At 42.0% G+C, this 22,412-nt stretch overlaps 1 protein-coding gene across 2 annotated transcripts in view; it reads left to right on the top strand.

Annotated features, from left to right (window-relative positions):
* POU2F1 (POU class 2 homeobox 1) overlaps nucleotides 1-22,412 on the top strand; it is a 188,669-nt gene that overhangs the window by 128,244 nt on the left and 38,013 nt on the right. For both annotated transcript variants that reach the window (XM_054046408.1, XM_054046402.1), the window contains one exon: nucleotides 1,534-1,660. In XM_054046408.1, the coding sequence (XP_053902383.1) occupies nucleotides 1,534-1,660 (127 nt within the window). The remainder of the gene's footprint in view (nucleotides 1-1,533; nucleotides 1,661-22,412) is intronic.

The raw sequence follows: 22,412 nt of genomic DNA, 5'->3' as shown, positions 1-22,412 counted from the left end.
TTGTGGTTGTAATTTGGTTTGATTTTGTTTTATTTTTAATTTAACAATTTTCAATTAATCTTATATGCTGGTATGGGCAAAGGGACAATAAGGCCTGGGCTACACTAGCGGGGGGGTTCAAACTAAGATACGCAACTTCAGCTACGCTATTTGCGTAGCTGAAGTTGAAGTATCTTCGTTCGACTTAACTGGCCATCCTCACAGCAGCGAGTCGATTGCCACGGCGCCCCCATCAACTACGTTTACTCCTCCTGCCAAGGTGGAGTACGGGCATCGATTTATCGCGTCCAGGCGAGATTCAATAAATCGATTCCCGATACATGGAACACTACCCGCTGATCTGGCAGGTAGTATAGACGTACCCTAAGAAGGCTGGCCAAGAAGTGGGAGGTTGCAGTTTTGGAACATGCTCACTTCCTGAGTTTTGCACACCCACACATTGCATGTATTTTTAAAGTGCATACTTCTCAGTGTAATGATAAAATTTATTCTGCATGCTCAATACTCAATTTTCAAATGTTCTTAACTTTGTGGAATCAAAAGCAATTTGTTTTCAAACTCAGCAAAAGCACTAATCCTTAAAAGGCAGTCTAGTAATGATGAGATCAATAACAGAAATCATTTAGAAGGGCAGCAGTATGCCTCTTGGCTATCTGCATGCCAGGCTTCAACTTTCTAACTTCAGTTGCTTTTAGTGTATCACTGTTGAAATAAAAGAGAAAATAAGGCTAGATTTTTTTTTTAAAGCAGTTATATTGTATGTTTTCACACTCCAGCTCGAACAGGTCAAGAGATATTCCTCAAAAATTCCTGTTCAGGCAGAGACTAACCAGCAAAATCTTCACCCTGCAAAACGAATGAGTAAATGAAAACACAGGAATCATAATAGTTGAAAGTGTTTTTCTTGAGCCTTAACTACAGGTATGTCTATCATACCTGCTATAGTAACCTAAGCAATTTTGTTTTAAACTACTCAAATAGATTAGTCCACTTTATGGATTAACTCTGTCCAATATTTAACAATCAAAGTGCAAACTAACAAATTCTAGTTTTGTTTTCTTTTTGCCTTCCTGTAACTCAAAAAATAGCCATTCCAGATTTCTTAAAATTTGTGTTTAAAAAACTAAACAACGCCCTGCACACCAGACTAGACTAGTTCCCAGACTAAACACTTATTTCATCTGTAAGTGCTGGCAGATTCTGCCAACCTCAGAAAAGCAGAAGTTTGACAATGGAAGTGCTGACAGTCCCGTAACCTTATATAAATGCTGCTAATTTTTTACAATGTTGGACGTCATTTACTGGGGCATTTAGCAAACTGTTGTGTGCAGTTCCAGGTATGCCAATGAAGCACTTGTAATGGTTACTCTGTTTTAGAAATGAAAGAAAAAACTAAGTTATTCAGTAGCAAGCATGCTGGTGCTAGATCCCCTTTTATCTCCCAGTGCTAGGAGAAAAGTCCTAGATATTTCAGATGTTTTAGGAGTTGTGACTGATGTGAATGATTAATGCACACCTCTTTATTTCATTAAGGATTTGCAGCACCTGCAGCAGCTCCAACAGCAGAATCTCAACCTGCAACAGTTTGTGTTGGTGCATCCAACAACCAACTTGCAGCCAGCACAGTTTATCATCTCACAAACGCCGCAGGGGCAGCAGGGTGAGTGTGACCTTTCTGGGAAAAATTCAGAGCTGGGTTCAGTAAGAATAGTCCCGAGGGTCCTTTTTGTGTCTTTCCCCCATTGTTGACATTCCTTCATGGAAATAGCAGTGTTGGGTTTAGGGAGAGTGTCACAGCGTGAGCTGGCAATTTTAAATAGGGTTACCATACGTCCCGGATTTTCCCGGACATGTCCGGCTTTTTGGTCCTCAAATCCCCGTCCGGGGGGAATTGCCAAAAAGCCGAACATGTCCGGGAAAATGCTGGCATCCCTGCCCCAGTCCCCTGCTTACCTGAGCGGCTCCGGCAGGCTGCGAGCTGCAGGCAGATTCCCTGCTGCGGCGGCTGCTGCTGCTCCCCCCTGACACCTCAGCTCTGTGTAGCTGAAGAGCTGAGCTGCCCGACTGCTACCGGCTTCACGGTTTGCCGGGCAGCCTCCAGACCCGCTGCGCCCCCAGCCGGGGGCTTCCCCAACGTAGCTGGAGCCCGGGAGGGGAAGCGCCCGGCCGGGGGCGCAGGGTCTGGAGATCTGGGGGCTGCCCGGCAAACGGTGAAGCCGGTAGCGCTTGGGCAGCTGTTTCGCGTGGCTGGGAGGGAGGAGGGGGAATGCGGGGCGCTCAGGGGAGGGGGCGGAGTTGGGGCGGGGACTTTGGGGGAAAGGGCGGAGTTGGGGCTGGGGCAGGGAAGGGGCGGGGCCAGGTCCCTGTGGAGTGTCCTCTTTTTTTTAAAACTTTAAATATGGTAACCCTATTTTAAAGAATTTGAGGTTCAACCTGCGCTACATGTATCCTGCCTTCCCAGGTGAAAGGAATGAATCAAGGGGTCACATGATGGGAGTCATGTTACTAAAAGCTGGGGCTGTTGGGGAATATGAAAGCAGCCTGTGTTCAGTCAAAGAGTTCAAGGAGAGAGAGCCTGATGGGAAGAGGACAGGTGATGACTCCCCAGAGCTCGTAGGCAGAAGGCCTAGAGAGAGACTGGCAAGGATCGGGGCCTGTTGAGGGATAAGCCTCAGCTGAAACACCTACAAGAAGCAGGAGCCTGCTGGGTGAGAAGCCAGGCTATAAGGGCTGCAAAGGACTGCAAACTGGAGGCAGGGCTATAAGGAAGGGGAAGCTCTGCTAAAGGACTAGGAAGTCTTTTGAGCCTAGAAGGCGGGCTGTGTGGATACTGAAGCCCACTGTCGATTGAAAGAACTAATTGATCCTGAGGAAGAGGGCTGGAAGTTTGAATGTTGTTTTATGCTAATAAACCAAATCAGAAGCAGAGGTGTTTTGTGAAAACATCAGATGTAGTTTTTGTTTGCAAGACAGAAGGTAAATTGAGATAGTGGTAGAGCCTGAAGCTAGACTAGGTAAGACCTGCTACAAGGACACAGTTCAGAGAACATAGGGCACAGAATTTGAGTTACCTTAGAACTTCCAAAATTTGGTTCAAGGGAGCCTCAGAATCCAAATAATCTTTCTTTTAAGGGGAAAATATCCACAAAACCACTGCTTTTAGAGATTTTTTTTTAAATCAGTCACTGTTTATATATACAGTTTTCATGTGGCTTTTGATGCCTTCATAATAGCAATGAATAAATCTCTTTAAATGGTTCACAAACAAGGAATCTAATCAAATGTTATGTTGACTTTTAGAAATACAGGGAGAGTTTGAAATGAATTGTTTGCCACATGGAAAAGGATAAAACTGTTTAGAGAAATTTTCTTCTTATGTTTCTGAGGTGGAACTTCCATCAGAAAATAATTTGGTATTGTCTTTTCAAGAAAATCAAAATAAGTTTCTTCACAAGCCACTCATCTATAGTTAATGTTCTGTTTGTTATCTGTGACCCTGTAAATAAACACACACACATTTAAGTATTAACCTGCAGCCTAGACAACAGAACTGCTTCAGAAACACAGGATTTACATTTTCTCTTTAGATCTTCAGCCGTTAGAGTGTGACATAGTAAATAACTGAAATATTTGAACATGTCTACCACTGACTGCTCATGGAAATAAATTAAAGTAACATGCATGTCATAAATATACCCTTTATCTCATATTTTTGGGGTGGCTTTTGCAGGGTTTCAGGGTTAAGGCAGCAGTTTGATCATCTCAAACACTTCCCCCCCCAAAATGTGAGGGAAGGCAGACTCAGAAACTGCCTTTTGCTAAGATGGGTTTTTGCATTGTTCTAATCTTACTGCTCCATCAGGAAATTTCTTAACACAAAATTAGTTACTTCTGAGGTCATTAACACAGAGGTGATTCCGAGCTTTCTTTAAAGCAAGCTGAAAGCAACTTCAGTGGATAACCCTTCATCTGGAGTGTTACTTAGACAACACAGTGACAGACACAGTTTAGTGCAGTATGCAGAGATTCTGTCTCATAAAAAGCCAATGGAATATTTCTGCTCTGAATGCTGAGGACTAATTACAGAAGCTGTCTTTAGTTTCTTCAGAGAAACCCCATTGTGTTTTGTGTATATATATCCACCCCTTTAGTAATCACAGAATAACTTTCAATTTATGTAAAGCATTTTCTGTCCATGAGAAAATCGTGCTTTACAAGCTGTGTATCTGTTTGTGTGTGTTTGTGTGTAAATAAAATACATCATTTAGCCACTATGAAGAAAAACATGGCAGCCATTCTGTGTTGTTGACACTACTTGCAATAGGTGAGAAAGTGAAAAATAACTTCTCCAAGCAAAGCTTACTGGGGAATCTGTACACCAAAGGTAACATGTTTACTCTTGAAAAAAGTGCAGTAGCATCATCAATGACCACAACTGGGTTATTGAGTCTATCTGTTCAAACTGAACTGCATGACTCAGTTTTGGAGAAACTCAGATTTATATTTTTAAGTTTTTTTTACAAGATCTAGAGCCCAAACATTGTCTAATTTGTTTAGGCTTTGTATTTTTCAACTTCCCCAACATGCAGCAGATGAGAAATTTTCTATATAAAATCATCACCATGTATCTAGTATAATCAACAGATCAATTTCTGTCTGATTACCGTTAATTGAGTGGTTTATATGAAACAAGTTGGTGGAGTTTTTTTCTCTTAGTAGATAGGTGAATACATCATAGTTGTATCCATTCTCAGAAGATGAGCCAAAGATTGAACGGAAATGGAAATTTGGAATACTCTTATCCATGGAGGTTATTTATCCAGATCTTTATTGAAGCACACTGGTAGGGCAATGTGATGGTATTTTGCACAGTCTTTGCACATTCTGTGACTCTTCTGTTAGTAATAGAAGATTTCCATCTTTGGAATTGTCAGTATGCTAGCTTTCACTATCACTAAAATTCTCTTTAAAAATAATAAAAAATTATATCTTCCATTGTGATGAGCTTTCATCCTTTTTTTATACAGAAAAGATTTGATTGCATGAAAGAGTCTCTCTAGGTTTATAGTAATAGTCTGAGCAGAATGGGGGATATTGTGCTGTCTTTCATCTAATGGAGTTTAGTGTAATCCAGCAAGCAAAGGTTGACAAGGCATGGGGAAATCAACACCACATAGAAGGCTAATTGCCTTTGGACAAAACTTGCATACTATTGTGATAGAGCATGGTTTTAATATCTATATAGGCAGATGATGGGGGCATGCAATTGTAAGCCTTAAATACACTATAACCAGGCTGATCTCCAGAAACCATCACTTATTGCCAAAGATTTCATTCATTACCTCCCAGCTGTTAATCTCTCTTTATAAAGTAATTGAGACCGTGATGGCAGGTCAACTCCAGTAACATCCTCTTTAAATATTCTAGACCCTTTCCAATTCTTTTACTGACCTGGAAGCAGTACAAAGGCTTCATTTGTAGCTCTGAAAAATTTTCTTTACGACAATGGATAGAGGTTAAACATCCATCCATACTCATACTGGTGTATAAATTGGGGACCTTCAGTAACATCGGACATATTCTTTGCTTCAGTCTTGAATTCTTTGCTTCAGTATTCACAGCTGAGGATGTTAGGGAGATTCCCAAACCTGAGCCATCCTTTGTAGGTGATAAATCTGAGGAATTGTCACAGATTGAAGTGTCACTAGAGGAGGTTTTGGAATTAATTGATAAACTTAACAGTAACAAGTCACCGGGACCAGATGGCATTCACCCAAGAGTTCTGAAAGAACTCAAATGTGAAATTGCGGAACTATTAACTATGGTTTGTAACCTGTCCTTTAAATCAGCTTCTGTACCCAATGACTGGAAGATAGCTAATGTAACGCCAATATTTAAAAAGGGCTCTAGAGGTGATCCCGGCAATTACAGACCAGTAAGTCTAACGTCAGTACCGGGCAAATTAGTTGAAACAATAGTAAAGAATAAAATTATCAGACACGTAGAAGAACATAACTTGTGGGCAAAAGTCAGCATGGTTTCTGTAAAGGGAAATCATGTCTTACTAATCTATTAGAGTTCTTTGAAGGGGTCAACAAACATGTGGACAAGGGGGATCCAGTGAACATAGTGTACAATACTTAGATTTCCAGAAAGCCTTTGACAAGGTCCCTCACCAAAGGCTCTTACATAAATTAAGTTGTCATGGGATAACAGGGAAGATCCTTTCATGGACTGAGAATTGGTTAAAAGATAGGGAACAAAGGGTGGGAATAAATGGTACATTTTCAGAATGGAGAGGGGTAACTAGTGGTGTTCCCCACGGGTCAGTCCTAGGACCAATCCTATTCAACTTATTCATAAATGATCTGGAAAAAGGGGTAAACAGTGAGGTAGCAAAGTTTGCAGATAATTCTAAAGTGCTCAAGATAGTTAAGACCAAAGCAGACTGTGAAGAACTTAAAAAGATCTCACAAAATTAAGTGATTGGGCAACAAAATGGCAAATGAAATTTAATGTGGATAAATGTAAAGTAATGCACATTGGAAAAAATAACCCCAACTATACATTCAATATGATGGGGGGCTAATTTAGCTACAACTAATCGGGAAAGATCTTGGAGTCATCGTGGATAGTTCTCTGAAGACGTCCTCGCAGTGTGCAGTGGCAGTCAAAAAAGCAAACAGGATGTTAGGAATCATTAAAAAAGGAATAGAGGAATAAGACGGAGAATATCTTATTGCCCTTATATAAATCCATGGTACACCCACATCTTGAATACTGCGTACAGATGTGGTCTCCTCATCTCAAAAAAGATATACTGGCATTAGAAAAAGTTCAGAAAAGGGCAACTAAAATGATTAGGGGTTTGAAACGTGTCCCATATGAGGAGAGATTAAAGAAGCTAGGACTTTTCAGTTTGGAAAAGAGGAGACTAAGGGGGGATATGATAAAGGTATATAAAGTCATTAGTGGCGTGGAGAAAGTGAATAAGGAAGTTATTTACTTGTTCCCATAATATAAGAACTAGGGGTCACCAAATGAAATTAATGGGCAGCATGTTTAAAACCAATAAAAGGAAGTTCTTCGTCACACAGCGCATAGTCGACATGTGGAACTCCTTGCCTGAGGAGGTTGTGAAGGGTTTAAAAGAGAACTAGATAAATTAATAAAGGTTAAGTCCATTAATGGCTATTAGCCAGGATGGGTAAGGAATGGTGTCCCTAGCCTCTGTTTGTCAGAGGGTGGAGATGGATGGCAGAGAGAGATCACTTAATCATTACCTGTTAGGTTCACTCCCTCTGGGGCACCTGGTGTTGGCCACTGTCGGCTGACAGGATCCTGGGCTGGATGGACCTTTGGTATGACCCAGTATGGCCGTTCTTATGTTCTTATAGACTCATAGACTTTAAAGTCAGAAGGGACCATCTTGATCAGCTAGTCTGATCTGCAATTTCAGGTCACAGAACCTCACCCACCCTCTCCTGTAATAGACCCCTAGTCTCTGGTTGAGTTACTGAAGTCTTCAAATCGGGGTTTAAAGACTTCATGTTACAGAGAATCCACCATTTACACTAGTTTAAACCTGCAAGTCACCCAAGCACCGTGCTGCAGAGGAAGGCAAAAAAAACCCCAGGGTCTCTGCCAATCTGACCTGAGGGAAAATTCCTTCCCGACCCCAAATAGACCCTTCAGTTAGAACCCTGAGCATGTGGTCAAGAATTACCTGCCAGACACCTGGGAAAAAATTCTCTGTAGTAACTCCGATTCCTCCCCATCTAGTATCCCATCACCAGCCATTGGAGATGTTTGCTGCTAGCTGTTGCAGATTGGCTATGTGCCATTGTTACATGAAGTGCTATAGAACATGTCAGGAATGGAAAAAGGCATTTTAAGCTGTCAGTTCATTTTGCTCAGCTGTGTCAGAGTTCTGATGGACAGCTACCCTTCTGAGAGCCTGCACCTGCAGAATGCCATGGGGCTCAGTCTTCTCATTTTACTATTATATATGTGAGCCTGCTGAAGGTGAATAAAAACTATAGAGTTCAGTGCCATCAATATGCAGATGAGGCTATCCAGATCTTTCACCTCACCAAACTCTTAATGCTTTTTATTTGCTGACACAGCAAATGAGTGGGAACCTGGATGACAAGTAGTGGCTCAAGCTCATTACAAGTAAAATGAAGGAGGTGTTAAATGGAAAGAAATTGCTTAAATTTTGACCTCTCCTATCACTGAAGGCACCTATCTTCAAGCAGAGTGGATTGATTTAAATTAGAGCAATTTAAAATTATCAATTTCAGTCATGATTTAAATCAAGTGAGAAATCTTAATTTAAAGCATCACTTTTAATCTGTTTTGCATTTGTACTTTTTAGTTATTTTCCTAGAGAGGTTGACTTCTGATTGGATCCGTAACCATTAAAACATATTGGTTTTCACTAGATTTGGTGCTTCTTTTTGCTAACCAGGAGGATATGCTATAGCTATACACATTTAAGCAATTATATAGCTTAATTTTACATTTAGTCAGATTCTTAATTTTTACATTGTTTATTACATTAGAAAATGATCATTTATTTACTAGATTATTTTTTTACTTGATTTGTGTCAAGCTCTAGTTAGATGAAAATTCAGATTCAATTAAAAATGCACAAAACTGGCATTTTAAAATTTGACTTTTATTAGCTAAATAAAACTCCCTTAAATGTACTGGATGCACAAGAAAAAAAGTATGAGTTCATCAAAACCTGATTTGCATTTAAAACTGATTTATTAAACAAAGGACTTATTTTTTTGTAGTTAGGAAGTTGAACGGATTACTTCTGGTCACCATGTTGTCAAGATTTTAGAACTAGTAGATCTCATTCTCTCATACCTAGTTTTTAATTCATAGGTTGGAAGAGGAAAACAAACTTTTCTGCTTTTTCAACTGCCAATTTAATTTTGTATGAATTAGTCATTGAACTGAACTAGTTGAATAAATTGAAATAAAGAAAATAGTCTGTTCCTGCAGAAGAGGCTTCTGCTAGCAAAAGCTGGCTTAGTGCTTTAACTAACTAGTTCTAGGTGCTTAGCCAGTGACTAAGATGCCAAGACAGTGCATTCCATCTCAAAAACTGAGAGGCCAAACGTGAACTCAACATCAGAGGACTTGATATGAAACTTACTTATTCCATAAATCCTGAATACCTTGATGTTGTTCTTGACCACATACACTTCTTTAGAGCTCACATCAAGAAAACTGAACCCAAGGTTAGCATACCAAACAACATTCTCAGCAAGTTGTTTATATAAAAGTGAGGTGCAGACATGTCCAATCTGATCCAACAGCACTGTCACTTTGCTGCTTCTCTGCTGAATATGCCTTTGCAATGTTGACAAGATCCCCTCACGCAAGGAAGCTAGACCATCTACTTGACATTGTCTGCTGCTATATTACAGGATGCCTTAAGCCTACTCACATCAACAGCCTCTACATCCTCATAGGTGTTGCTCCTCCTGATATATACACCAGGAAGTTACTACTAGTGTGGAGATCACAAGGTATTGCATAGATCCAAGACATACAGTGTATGATATAACACTGACTGAGTCAACTGAAGTCTTGGCAAAGTTTTCTTGCCACCATTAAATCACTAATATTGTCCCCCACAAAGGATCAGTTATGGCAAACGAGTAGAGAGTGACCCTGTAGCTTGTGAACTCTGGCTCTTGCCTGTTGAGCACATACCACCTGGTGCACATCAACCCTGGACTATATGGTGTTGCCTCAATCAACTCTGCACTGGAGTTGGTTGGTGATACTGTGAACAAGTGGGGCTACACCACTGGCCCCAATACCTGTGATGGCAGCAGAGACCCTCAAAATGTGAAGTATCTAATGCAGTGCCATGTGCTGGAGCATGAGTGCTCTTCCGGTGACATGCTGGAGCTCAATGGTCAGGCAATCACATATGCCCAGATGTAGCAGGAAGCAGTAGGAGAACACAAGAAGAAGAAGCCAGTGATCTCTATCAGTTCAGTAGTTTGACTTTCTTTAAAACTTGTTAGCAAAGATGCACTGCTTAATATTTTACTATAATGTAATAAATCATTTAAATAAGTTTAGGTCTTAACATAAGTTGTCATAATTTCAAAATCAGTTTTACATAGGTTTATTTAAAAAAATCTGTAGTTAATTTAAACAAAAATCTGATTTAAACAAAAAAAAAAATTTAGGTGCTTTTTTATCCCCCTGCCTCAAGTCTTCAAAGAGGTGCTCAGTGTTGGAGTCCTGTTGGAATCCTCACTGCTTCTAGGCATCCACATTGTATCAATGGCTAGAAATGCTGCCTTTCATCTTAGATTGGCAATGCAACTTCTCCCTTTGCATTGTATTTGGGTCTCCATCAGAAAGCAGTTCTTCATCTTTGGGCTGGACTGCTGCAACACGTTCTGCCAGGATCTAAAGGACACTTGTAAATTGGAAATGGTGCAGCATGTGATAGTTTGTCAATTCAGTGGAGCAGATTGATGGGAACACATCAGATCAGTACTCTGCTCCTCTATCTGGCTCCCAATACAGTCCCAGGTATGGTGGTTCAAGGACCTGGTCCTAATCTTGATATACCTTAATGGAATAGGGAACCTAGTTAGAGCAAAGGCCACCACTTTCTTCACCCTGAAACATGACTACACTCAGCAGAGATGCTTCAGATAAGTGTCTAATGTATAAAGTGTACTACAGAACCTCTTTTCCCACCAGATATTTCCCAATTTTGTTGTGAATCAATCTCACAATGCTGTCTTGAAAGCTAACCTCTGGGATATGACCACTAGAAAATCTAGTGGCTTTACAGAGGAAGGGGGAGGGGATTTTTTTCCTTTTTAGATGGAAAATATCCCTCTGTTACGAGATCAGATATGTGAATTATATGTATTAGACATCTGGACTACCTTTTAAAAAATTACTCTATGAAAATCTACAGAAGAATGAGTTTAATTTTCCTGTGTTAATTTTAGAGAGTAACAACTGAGTTTCAGATTGTTCCTTGGGGATTGCTAGCTGGCAGGGAGAGTTTTTGCCTTGGGCTATTAATTCCCACTGGTCATTAACTGTTCCAGGAAATTTTGTGAGCTGAGGTAGCTACATTTGTTTTAATTCTTTTAAAATGAAAAGTAAGGATCTCTCGAACACCCTTACCCCTTCCCAAGCACATTCATTCTATTAGAGCACCATCTGAATTATGATTGGCATTGCTACTGTAATGGCAATCACACCATCATGCTCTTAACATCTGCGGTGAGAACTAATCAAAAACGGTTTGTGTTTCTAATCTTATGTTAGAGTTAGAGTATTCATTTTTAAGTGGAAAGCCTAATGATGTGTCTTTGAAAATCTTAATTTGCTCTTCTTCTGGGAAGATTTTTTCCTACTTTTAAACTACCTAAAGCATACAGAAGAGTTTGAAATGCACAGGATCACAGCAGTTACATAAAGGGTGCATTTTGTTACATACATTATCTCCTAAAAGATTAAATAAATCATACAGTCAAATAAGCTGACTGAAAACTCGTGTGGATCCAAAAGACAAACCACCAACAAATAAATTTAAAATAACCCGATTCCCTGAGATTTCCAGAATGTAATGCTACTAGTAATATTTTGTACATAATTAAATGTCATTAGAGAATCTGAATGCTTGACAAACATCTGGTTTATTTTGGTTTCAACAAATGACACAAGGCTCTAGACCCTTACAAATTCTTTAAAATGCAAACTGCAAGAAAAAACAAAAATAGTAGCAGAGGAACTGTCAGTCAAAAAGCAAAACATCTACAAAACTGCTTCCAGAAAGCCTGGTGTTTCACACACCTTAAGCCTTCCCAGAATGTCATCTCAAACAGATGGATTTTGCAGTGTGCCCTAAAGGTCAGTAAATGTATGCCATTTCAGACCAAAGTGGGAAATTAATTTCAGTGTTGAAAGGCCCTCCTGGAGAATGCCCTGCTAGCAGCTCACTCTTCGCATCAAAAGGGCTGAGCTCTTGAATCTATGCTGATTGCAAGTGAGGCAATATTTTGTAAAGAGAGGCCAGTCTCACAAGCAGACATGTCCTAGTCTGTTTTGTCTTTACAGGTCAAGACAGAACTTTAAACGCCAGAAATCAACAGGCATTTAGTGCTGATCCTGCAGTGCTTGTATAGTTACTGTTCATGGCAAGATGCTCCACTTAACAAGTACAGTGTCACCTTCTGCTCAGCTTCAGGTTCTGAATGGCTTTTAGGTGTAGCTCTGTGCAGAATGTGTTGCAGTAATCTAATCTCAAGATAATAAAGGACTGGATTGATGGTAGTGAGGTTGATATCCGAAAGATGAGTTAGTTTCCTGACCAGAGACTCTAACAAGACCCCCAAATTGCGAATTCATGACAACTGATTGAAAGATCCTCAAAGGGACAGGTATAATCTCTTTCATACTCTTTTTCATACTCTTTGGTTGCTTCCCCCATCCTACCATTATTTCTTTAGTCTTATCCAGACAGCTTCAACCAGCTTGCTCTCTCTCATTCTCCATCTCTACCAGAAACAAAGAAATGCTTGATCCCATCTTTTGGGTTGGATAAAATGAATATAGAAAGCTTAGGTGTACTCAGTATACTCAAAACATTCAGTTCATGCCTCCTCACTAACTCTTCTATCATATGCAGATAAGAACAAGATGAGGGAGAGAGTGGCATTGTGTTGAACCCTGCAGAAGATATATTGCCCAAAACCAGCCTTGTCTACGCTCCAAAGATTTGGCAATGCAAGTTGTGTTGCCTGATTTTAGGAGGTTAATATTATTATTTTGGATAATATGGATTATAGGCTCACCAATTAATCTGATCAGAAGATAAGGTTCTTGTCCCAGAATTAGGCTACATGCAGTTGGGAAAACCCTCGGGATGTATGACAAGGACATGTATGACAAATATAGCCTTAAAGACTTCTATTAAGGTAAATGGAATAGTAATCAAATGGTAAAATAATCAGAGTTACAAAGGCAATAATATTGTTGTAGAAGTACATGTGATATGTACAATAAAGCTTTTGATTAATATGCTCACACCCTTGATAACTGGTGGTAAGAGACAAAGGACCAGCCTGGCCTCTGGCATGCCAAAAGAGTTCAGGTCCAGGTTCCTCAATTCTTGAATGGGAGGTTCAGAGTTTAGGTGACGCTGAAGAGCTAAGAGCTAAAGAAGCTAACTTAGAGTTTTACTTAATTGTAAGTTTAAGTTAGTTATTTAAGAACTAACAGTCTAATAGACTAGTAAACAAAGAACTAAGACCGAAGAAGCTTTGAAGCTTAGAAAACTGAAACCTTCTTCAGTTGGCATAGTGGGTCTTATAGACCTCAAGAACTTGAGCCCTCCTTCTGTGTCCATACTTAGTTGCCTCACCCACAAAATGTTAGGGTACACTTACTCCATAGGCTGGTACATTTGTACGTATTGATGACATATACATACATATTAATGACATTGGCTCATTCTCACATGTGTTATTTCTGTCCTAATAGGTTATTCTGGTTCTTTCCTTGTATACCTGTTAAGTTGAAAGAGGATATGAACTTAGTAAGCCCCCATGCCACCCTGCTTCAACTCATCCTATATCTATCTGTGTTAAAGGTCGCAATTCTATATGGACCTTATGGTTTAGCTCATCACCACCTATTTAAGTGAAAGGTCCCAAACATATGTACACTGACTTTGCCTTAGATCAACATATAGGATGTGGCCTGTATATCCCTTGCATTACAGCCAAAACATACGCTAATATAAACCTATTATAAGAAAACGAAAATCAAACCCATAAGAAAATAAGAAACCTATAAGAAAAGATATATAGGCAAGCAAGCAGGCTAGCTCTATAAGGCTACATATGCCAGCGATCAAAAACCAGTATAATTACATTGCTTGTGTATGTTCACACAATGCTTTTCTGTCAGCAGAGTGCATCCAGGGTTGGTGCTCTAGCATTGACAGAGAGAGCAGTGCACTGTGGATAGCTATCCCACTGTACTACTCACCACCTTCTACAGCTAGAAGTTGTGGGAAGGCAGAATAGATCGCAGTGCATCACGGGTGCTGGCTCAACATCCCATGATGCAGTTTTTTCAGTCCCATCATTCCACAGGCTTCTGACTGCATTTCGCGGCATTTTTCAATTATCCCAAATTACTGTGCGCCCGCCATCTCTGTCTGGAAGGATGAATCCTGCACTGCTGTCTACTGTTGTGGTCACTGTTATGAAGACATCATGGCTAATCATGCAGTATATTATGAGCACCCAATCTGAACAGGAAGCAGAGGTGCCTGACCTTCTGTGTGCCATGGGAAAAAAACAACACCGGATTACTTTTGGCATTCATGGAGCAGCTGAAAACAGTGGAACATTGCTTTTGGGCTCACGAAACAAGCGCTGAGTTGTGGAATCACACCATTATGCAGGTCCGGGATGATCAATGACTGCAGAACTTTTGGATACGGAAAGCCACCTTCCTGGGACTGTGTGCGGAGCTTGCTCCAGCACAGTAGCGCAAGGATACCAAAATGAGAGCTGCCCTCTTGGTGGAGAAGGGCATGGCGATCACTGCATGGAAATTGGCAACTCCATACTGCTACCAGTCGGTCATCAGCTTGGAGTCAGGAAATCCACTGTTGGGGCTGCATTAACGCAAGTGTGAAGAGCCATTAATCATATTCTGCTATGAAGAACTGTGATTCTCAGCAATGTGCATGAAATAGTGGATGGCTTTGTGGCAATGGGATTCCCTAACTGCAGCAGGGCGATAGATGGCACTCATATCTCAATTTTGGCCCCACACCATCTTGCAACGGAGTACATCAATAGAAAGAGGTACTTCTCTATAGTATTGCACGTGCGTGTGGATCACCATGGCCGTTTCACTGACATCAGAGCGGAATGGTCAGGGAAGGTTCATGACACATGCATCTTCAGGAATACTGGCCTGTACAGAAAGCTGCAAGTAGCGACTTTCTTTTGACCAGAAGTTTCCAAATGTTGAAATGTCCATCCTTGGAGACCCAATGTACCCCTTACCCCCATGACTCGTGAAGCATTACATGGGAAACCTGGACAGCAGCAAGGAGATCTTCAACCATAGGCTGAGGAGGTACAGAATAATCATAGATTGTTCCTTTGGCAGATTGAAAGCACACTGGTGCTGCCTTTATCACAGATTAGACCTAAATGAGGAAAATATTACCATGGTCATAACAGCCTGTTGCGTGCTGCATAATATTTGTGAGGCTAAGTGTGAAGAGTTTCCCTTGGTGTGGAGTGTGGATCGTCTGGTGGCTGATTTTTAGCAGCCAGAACGAGGGCTATTAGAGGGGCACAACAGGGAGCTATTTGAATCAGGAAGGCTTTGAGACACCATTTTGACAATGAGCTTCAGTAATATGTCTTTCTATACAGCACTCTGCCATGCTTTAATTGCCGTCTTGTATGAAAATTTTGATGATTCCTGACCGTGATTTGTACTCGGCAAATAATCAAATTGCCACTGTGTATTCATTCCATCAGCATCCACTGTGAGTAGGAGACAAATAAAAGTTGGTTATCTTTCAGAGTGTTTTTATTAAATACCAATTAACAACACACACACACAAGGCTTAGTGGGAAGGGAGATAACAATGAAGGGCAGGGTCTGCTCTTATAGCTGTGTGTAAGTCCAGCTATCATTTTGGAAGCTGTCCAAAGGGGTGAAGTGAATGGAATACCAAGATGGGCCGGGAAGTTGCAAGGAATGTGTAGGAGGAGTTTGGGGAGGGCATGGAAAGCAGTTCTATATCGGCTGCAGGGGGCACTGAGCACAGCCTGCAGCATGATTAGGGACTTCAACATTTCCATGTGCTCCTCCATCTCTTTTATCATCCTCTCCTGGCCCATTAAAATTCGCTCCTGGCTTTCCTTTCTCTCCTGCCTGTCAATTTTATAATTTTCTTCTAAAATCTCTCTCTCTCTCTCCACACCCTGTGTTCTTGGTTTTCAGCCTTTGAGGATTAGAGCACCTCTCGAAACATGTCCTCCTTGGTCACTTCCTTATCTGGCGGAGGCACTCGGGCAGTGTTTAGGGGGTTCCCCTGAAGGCCACGTCTGCAGAAGCATGATTGTTAATGTGCACACAGCATTGAATCATTATAGTAAAATGCACCTTTTTTAAAAATATAAATCAGTTTCTCACTGTCCCTTGGCAAGCACAGAGCTTGGCGAACGCCCTAAACATGGTGAGTTAGGCCTGGGGAACGCTCAAGATGGGGCAAAAGATCTCAGATTTTTTTAAGGGGATTACTGCAGGCAACTAGGGACAATATTGTAAATTCTGCCACCATTTTCCACTGATGGGGGTCATTGAAGCTGATATCTCACTCCTAAGGGTAAGCAAGGATGCAAGTGTGCATCTCCTGAATGTGTGTGGCTTCAGACTAGGTCCCTATACTGCTCACCTGTGTGCCGGTTTGATCCCTGCACAAGTGATTGCCAATTGTCACCAGAAAGTTTCCTGAAACGGGGGAAGGAACAAAGCAACCACAATTAGAGCTAATTGGACAGTCTCAACAAAGGCACGATGGATTAATTGTGCCCTCCTGCTTTCAGTGGTCCTTGAAGCAACCTCAGGGTTGAAGAACATTGACTAGGTGTTCGGGGAAGTTTGGATCGCTGCTGCTTATGCTGATCCTACGCATAAGCAGAGGGCTTTGTTCTCCATGAGTATCAGCCCTGAACATTTCATCGCCACTATATATTTATTTAATTTGTTTTAATTAAACATTCTCCAATTACATTTTCATTTTTAAAAAGTTTTCTTTCCCACTTGGGGATTCCCCCCAAAAGTCTGGGATTATTTCCAGGGTTCAAAAACGGTTTCCTGTCCTCGCTCCTTTACAGTGAGCGACAAACATCAGTGGTACCTCTGCTGTCTGGGTGAGGTTCATATTTCTGCGAAGTGCAGCATCTGCCACTCTTTTCCTCCCAGAGGTCATGAGGGTCAGGAACTGAGACTCAGAAAACACCTCATGGAGAAGGCAATGAGGCCTCAGTGAGATTTGGGCCAGAGACCCTGCTCGGTGCATAAGTGTCACCAGGCTGGTAGTGCGCTGCTGAGCATGAGCTCAGGAACAGAGGCTAAGACTGTTACACCTAAGAAGAAAGCTTCACATCACAGCAAAGGTCACTTTCATAGGCATAAGGACAAGGCATCTGAGCATCTTCATCTAAAATGCTCCAACAGAGAGGGGGTCCCTCCCCAACCCAATCAGAATCAGGAGCGCATGTGGGCACTAATACCTTTGTCATGAGTAAATCCTCTCAACAGGAGCAGGAGGCACTCAAAGGTATGAATCCAATGATTCTGATGTCAGCTTCAATGGTGAAGGCTTGGGATAAACAGCTCCTGGTGTTCCCATCTATTTCTAATGCCAATGTGATACTAGTAGCAACCCTGCCCTGGAGGGAGCCAACTGCCACAGTGACCAGGGAAGCTCCAGTTCTGACAGCTCCACCAATGGACTCTTCTCATACCTCAGGGTGATCAGAGACCTGCATCCCCCCAGAGGACATATTGGTCTTTTCTGTCTGCATTCAACCCTCCGATTGAAACAGTCTCTATTCCAGGACATTAATACACCAAAAGAAAGGAATTTCCCAATCAGGCAGAGTCATTCTCCTGTCCCACAACCAACAGTACCATCAGTTCTGCCAGAGATAAGGGATCCAGCTTTCTCTTCAAATGAGTCTGAGGCCCCTGCAGGAGTGTCTTCAACATCAGACAGAGGTGGTATGAGACAGGAGCCCCAGAAGATCAGGGTTCCACACTCCGACCAAATACAGTTGGCCAAGAGAGAGGGTGGTACCTTATGCCAAGAGGTCCATCTCCACTAGTTAATCCATTGTAGTGACACCCAGGATTCATGCAGGAGTTCTATTTGCCATCGCCTGGACATCCACAGCCAACCCTACTGGAATATTTGGAAGGGGAAGGTGAGTCAGGTCCAACAGTTCTGGGAGCAGTCTCATCATCTTCACCAAATGAGGTGGTTATTCCGTCTTTTCTGTCCCTTCCAGATGACTTTAAACAGTATCAAAAGCTCATGGATAGGGTGGCTGCAGAACTACAGATTCAGCTTGAAGAAGTCCAGGAGCCTCACCACAGTTTTAGACATTCTGCAGCCTTCCAGTCCCAGTTGAGTGGCCCTCCCCATCAGCGAGGCCATCATGATGTTATGCTTATACAAAGTACAGGAGATCTTTTATAGGGGAGAAGGCAACACGCCACATTGATTGAGAATACAGCAGTTAGCATATGCTTTACAAACACACACACCAGTCGATCTTTAAAGTCACCAGTCCAGAGTCTGGATCAACCTAGTGGCCAGCCACATTGGTCACAGAGGGGAGCCGGGCTCTGTCGGTCGCGATCCGATGCTCCTGGAGTTGTGGCAAGACGAACCCAAAGCCCCATGGCAAAGCACCCTGTTCTTATAGTCCTTTTTCTCCATTGAAGTCTGTGGATTTTGCTGTGTCAGTTTATGACCGGTTACTCCTTAATTGGTGTTATCTTCTGACGTTAACATTCCAAAGCACCTCCGAAAGGGTCATCCTGTCCTGGTTTTGATTTAATCAATTGTCTTGTCTTTAGAGGTGCCAGTCTCTGCCTCAGGGTCGTCAATTTGCCTTCCTTCAGTCATGGATGCGCGTTGATGGTTCTCTGGCATCGATAAGTCTCGTTAAGTCTCTTCCCTCCTCCTCCCTTGACCATCTGGCTCCAACAATGGCCTTCACACCTTATCTTTTCCTGATGCATACACTCCTTATTCACACAAACAGTCTTTTACAGAGACCTTCAAAGGTATACAAACAGCAGTATTTTATATTGAGCAAGAAAGGCATTGTAAATTAAACTTTACTAAATCTTGTGGTCAAAACGGTTCACATTGTGGCCTGGGCCTTCAATGTTCCTCCAATCTAATTAACATAGACACAATAAAAGGTCCTGTCTTTTACTTGCTAAACCTTTAAACAAAGAAATGACCAGAGGGCCTAGTTTGTAATGCATATAGGAAACAAGACCCCATCTTTTATGATACAACTTATCCTAAAACAAAGGGTGACTGTAATCAGTCATAAGGACTGTTCTGGTCTGTTCCTGCCTTAACGTCAGTACAGACACTGACAGTCTGGCAGATGCGTTTCTACCAGTGCCCCAGAGAGTCATTCCTTTCTGCTATTCAAAAAGGGTAGCTGGCAGGATGAACTCAAGATATACATTAATACAATTAATACGTACTACATTATGACCTTTAATACAAATGTAAAATCCTACCCCTACTTCATCCTTAACAAGAATGGGGGATGGAGGCCAGTTCTCGATATGAGACAGCTGAACAGGTTCATTCAAAAACTAAAATTTCACATGATATCCTTGGCATCAATAATTTCCTTGTTGGAGAACACACGGTTCGCTGCTCTTGTTATGAAAGATGCATATTTTCTCACAAACCTCCATTTTCTCACTGGAGGTTCCTCTTCTATCAAGAGCTTTGCCAATTCAGAGTCCTCTTTATTGGTCTAGCAAGGGTCTTTACAACAGTTTTTTCAGTAGTGTCAGCTTTGAGAAGAGAGGGATTTATAGTCTTCCCTTATCTTAACAACTGGCTTCTGATGGGCAGTTCTTACTAGACAGTCCAGCGAGCAACCAGTGTTCTGCTCAGTCTTCTGCCTTCCCAGGGTATCTGTCAGTCATGAAAAATCCACATTGACCGCCATGAGATTCATACATTTTATAGGGTGAGGTTGAATTTGACTACAGAAAGAGCGTATCTACCTCTTGAGAGGTTTCATGCCATTAGCACTCTCATGAATCAGGTCACTATCAGACCTAGGACGTCAAGCAGAACTTGCCTTTCACTCCTCGCCCACTTGGCCTCATGCACACGACACCATTTGTCAGGCTTTATCTTCGCTGCCTACAGGCCTGGCTTCTCTCTGTGTACTCACCAGAGAAGTTCAAAATAAACAGCAAAGTGACAGTTCTGCCCAGAGTTTGACACTCATCCAGAGAACAAAACTGGAGAAGATTCATCTGGAATTGGTGTATCAACCATCGCGTAATCCTGTCAGCAGCATATTTATCAGAGGTGCAAAACTCCTTAGCAGACTGCCTAAGCAGACATTTTTCTGTAAATCAGGAATGGGCAATACGTAATTTGGTTCTCGATGATGCCTTTGCCCAATGGGGCACACCAACCTGGGACCTTTTCGCCTTGTGGGAGAACAGGAAACTTCCTTGGCATTGCTCCAGAGCTGCCCTGAGCCAAGGCTCAATGGGAGATGCCCAGCTGGTGTCATGGAAGGGTTGCCTGGGGTATGCCTTCCCTCCCGTCCCATTGATACCACAAGTTTTACGGAAGATCTACCGGGGCTGAGCTTGAGTCAGCCTGATTGCACCCAACTAGCCAAGGCAGTTCTCGTTACGGATCTGTTGAAGCTCTCAGTTCATGTTGCTGGACCTTCTAACACAGCACAAGGGCAGGTTCAAGCACGTCAGTCCAGGACCGCTGCAACTCAAGGCCTGATATTTGAATGGGTATCAGAAATAGAGCACTCATGTTCTAAAAGGGTGCAATACATCCTTAACCAAAGCAGAAAAGTCTCTACAAGGAGCTGTTACGCAGCAAAATGGAAATGTTTCTCCTCTTGGGCTAACCAATGCAGCTGTCTCCAGAATCCACCAGGATCCCTATCATCTTAGAGCAGGGGTCGGCAACCTTTCAGTAGTGGTGTGCTGAGTCAACAGCAGAGTCAAGGGAAAGGGTTGGGACGGCTTTGTGGCCTGCATCATGCGGGAGGTCAGACTAGATGATCATAATGGTCCCTTCTGACCTTAAAGTCTATGAGTCTGAGTCTTCATTTATTCACTCTAATTTAAGGTTTCGCGTGCCAGTTTACATTTTAACATTTTTAAAGGTCTCTTTCTATAAGTCTATAATATATAACTAAACTGTTGTATGTAAAGTAAATAAACATTTTAAAAACCTTAAGCTTCATTTAAAATTAAATTAAAATGCAGAGCCCCCCGAACCGGTGGCCAGGACTGGTGACCAGGACCCGGGCAGTCTGAGTGCCACTGAAAATCAGCTTACGTACCGTCTTCGACACAGATGCCATAGGTTGCCTACCCCTGTCTTAGAGTATCTACTTACCCTTAAATATTTGGGTCTCACACTCAGTTCTCTGCAACTGTATTTAGCAACGATCAGCACTTTCCATCCTCCTGTGGATAACGGTACAATATTCACTCACGCTGTCACATTTAGATTTCTGAAGGGGATTGTCAGATCCTTAACACTCTTTGTGAAGTTCACATCTCAGTGGGACCTCAATTTTATATTATCACTGTTCACTAAACCCCCCTTTTGAGCCTCCAGCCATATGGTCTATGGCCCATCTGTCCATGAAGGTGGCCTTTCTAATAGCCACAATGTCAACCAGAAGAATCAGTGAGCTGGGAGCGCTCATAGTGGTCTCACCATATACTACATTCTAAAAAGAAAAGGTGTCATTACGACTCCGCCCTAGATTCATTCCTAAAGTAGTTTCCGAGTTTCATGAGAGTCAGGTAATCCACTTATAAGTATTTTTCCCACATGCCTCAGATGGAGAGAGACGGACAGATTCTAGATGTGTGAATGGCTTCGAACTTTTATCTGCAAAGAACAAAAGATTTTAGAAGACCCCTTAAACCATTTGTTTCCATAGCAGAGTGATCAAGGGGTTGAGCTGTATTGGCACAGAGACTTTCAAAATGGATATGAGCTAGTTGTTACCAACTAGCTCATATCTCCCCCTCGCACACACACACACCTGAGGGACTCATTCCATTAGAGGGCAAGTTACTTAGACTGCATAGCTGAGAGATTTACCTCTCCAAGAGATGTATAGGGCAGCTACTTGAAACTCTTTGCATACCTTCACAAGATATTGCACTCTATTCCAGTCATCAACTGTGTATATAGCTGTGAGGACAGCAGTGCTTACAATCAGCCATCACTTCTGTGTCCTCGTACCCGCTCCCTGTTGACTGTTGCTTGTTAATGTCCCACATGTGGAATACACATAGTGACCTTAACTCGAAGAAGAAATGGAGGTTTCTTATCTGTAACTGTGGACATTCTTTGAGGCATGTGGTCCCTATCTGTATTCCAGTACACACCCTTCATCCCCTCTGCTGCGGATTGTTTGAACAGTGGTAAGGTTGGAAACTGGAGAGGCATTGGCCCACACCATCTTTTATGCCCTTGGTTCGGAGCATGAGGAGAGCTATGGTGCACGTGTGGGCCCATGGACGCTATTTGCAAAATA

This window comes from Malaclemys terrapin, chromosome 1 (assembly GCF_027887155.1).
Source record: "Malaclemys terrapin pileata isolate rMalTer1 chromosome 1, rMalTer1.hap1, whole genome shotgun sequence".
Lineage (NCBI taxonomy): Eukaryota > Metazoa > Chordata > Testudines > Emydidae > Malaclemys > Malaclemys terrapin.
The sequence above is the reverse complement of the archived record's forward strand: the minus strand, read 5'-3'. Positions and strand labels throughout refer to the sequence as shown.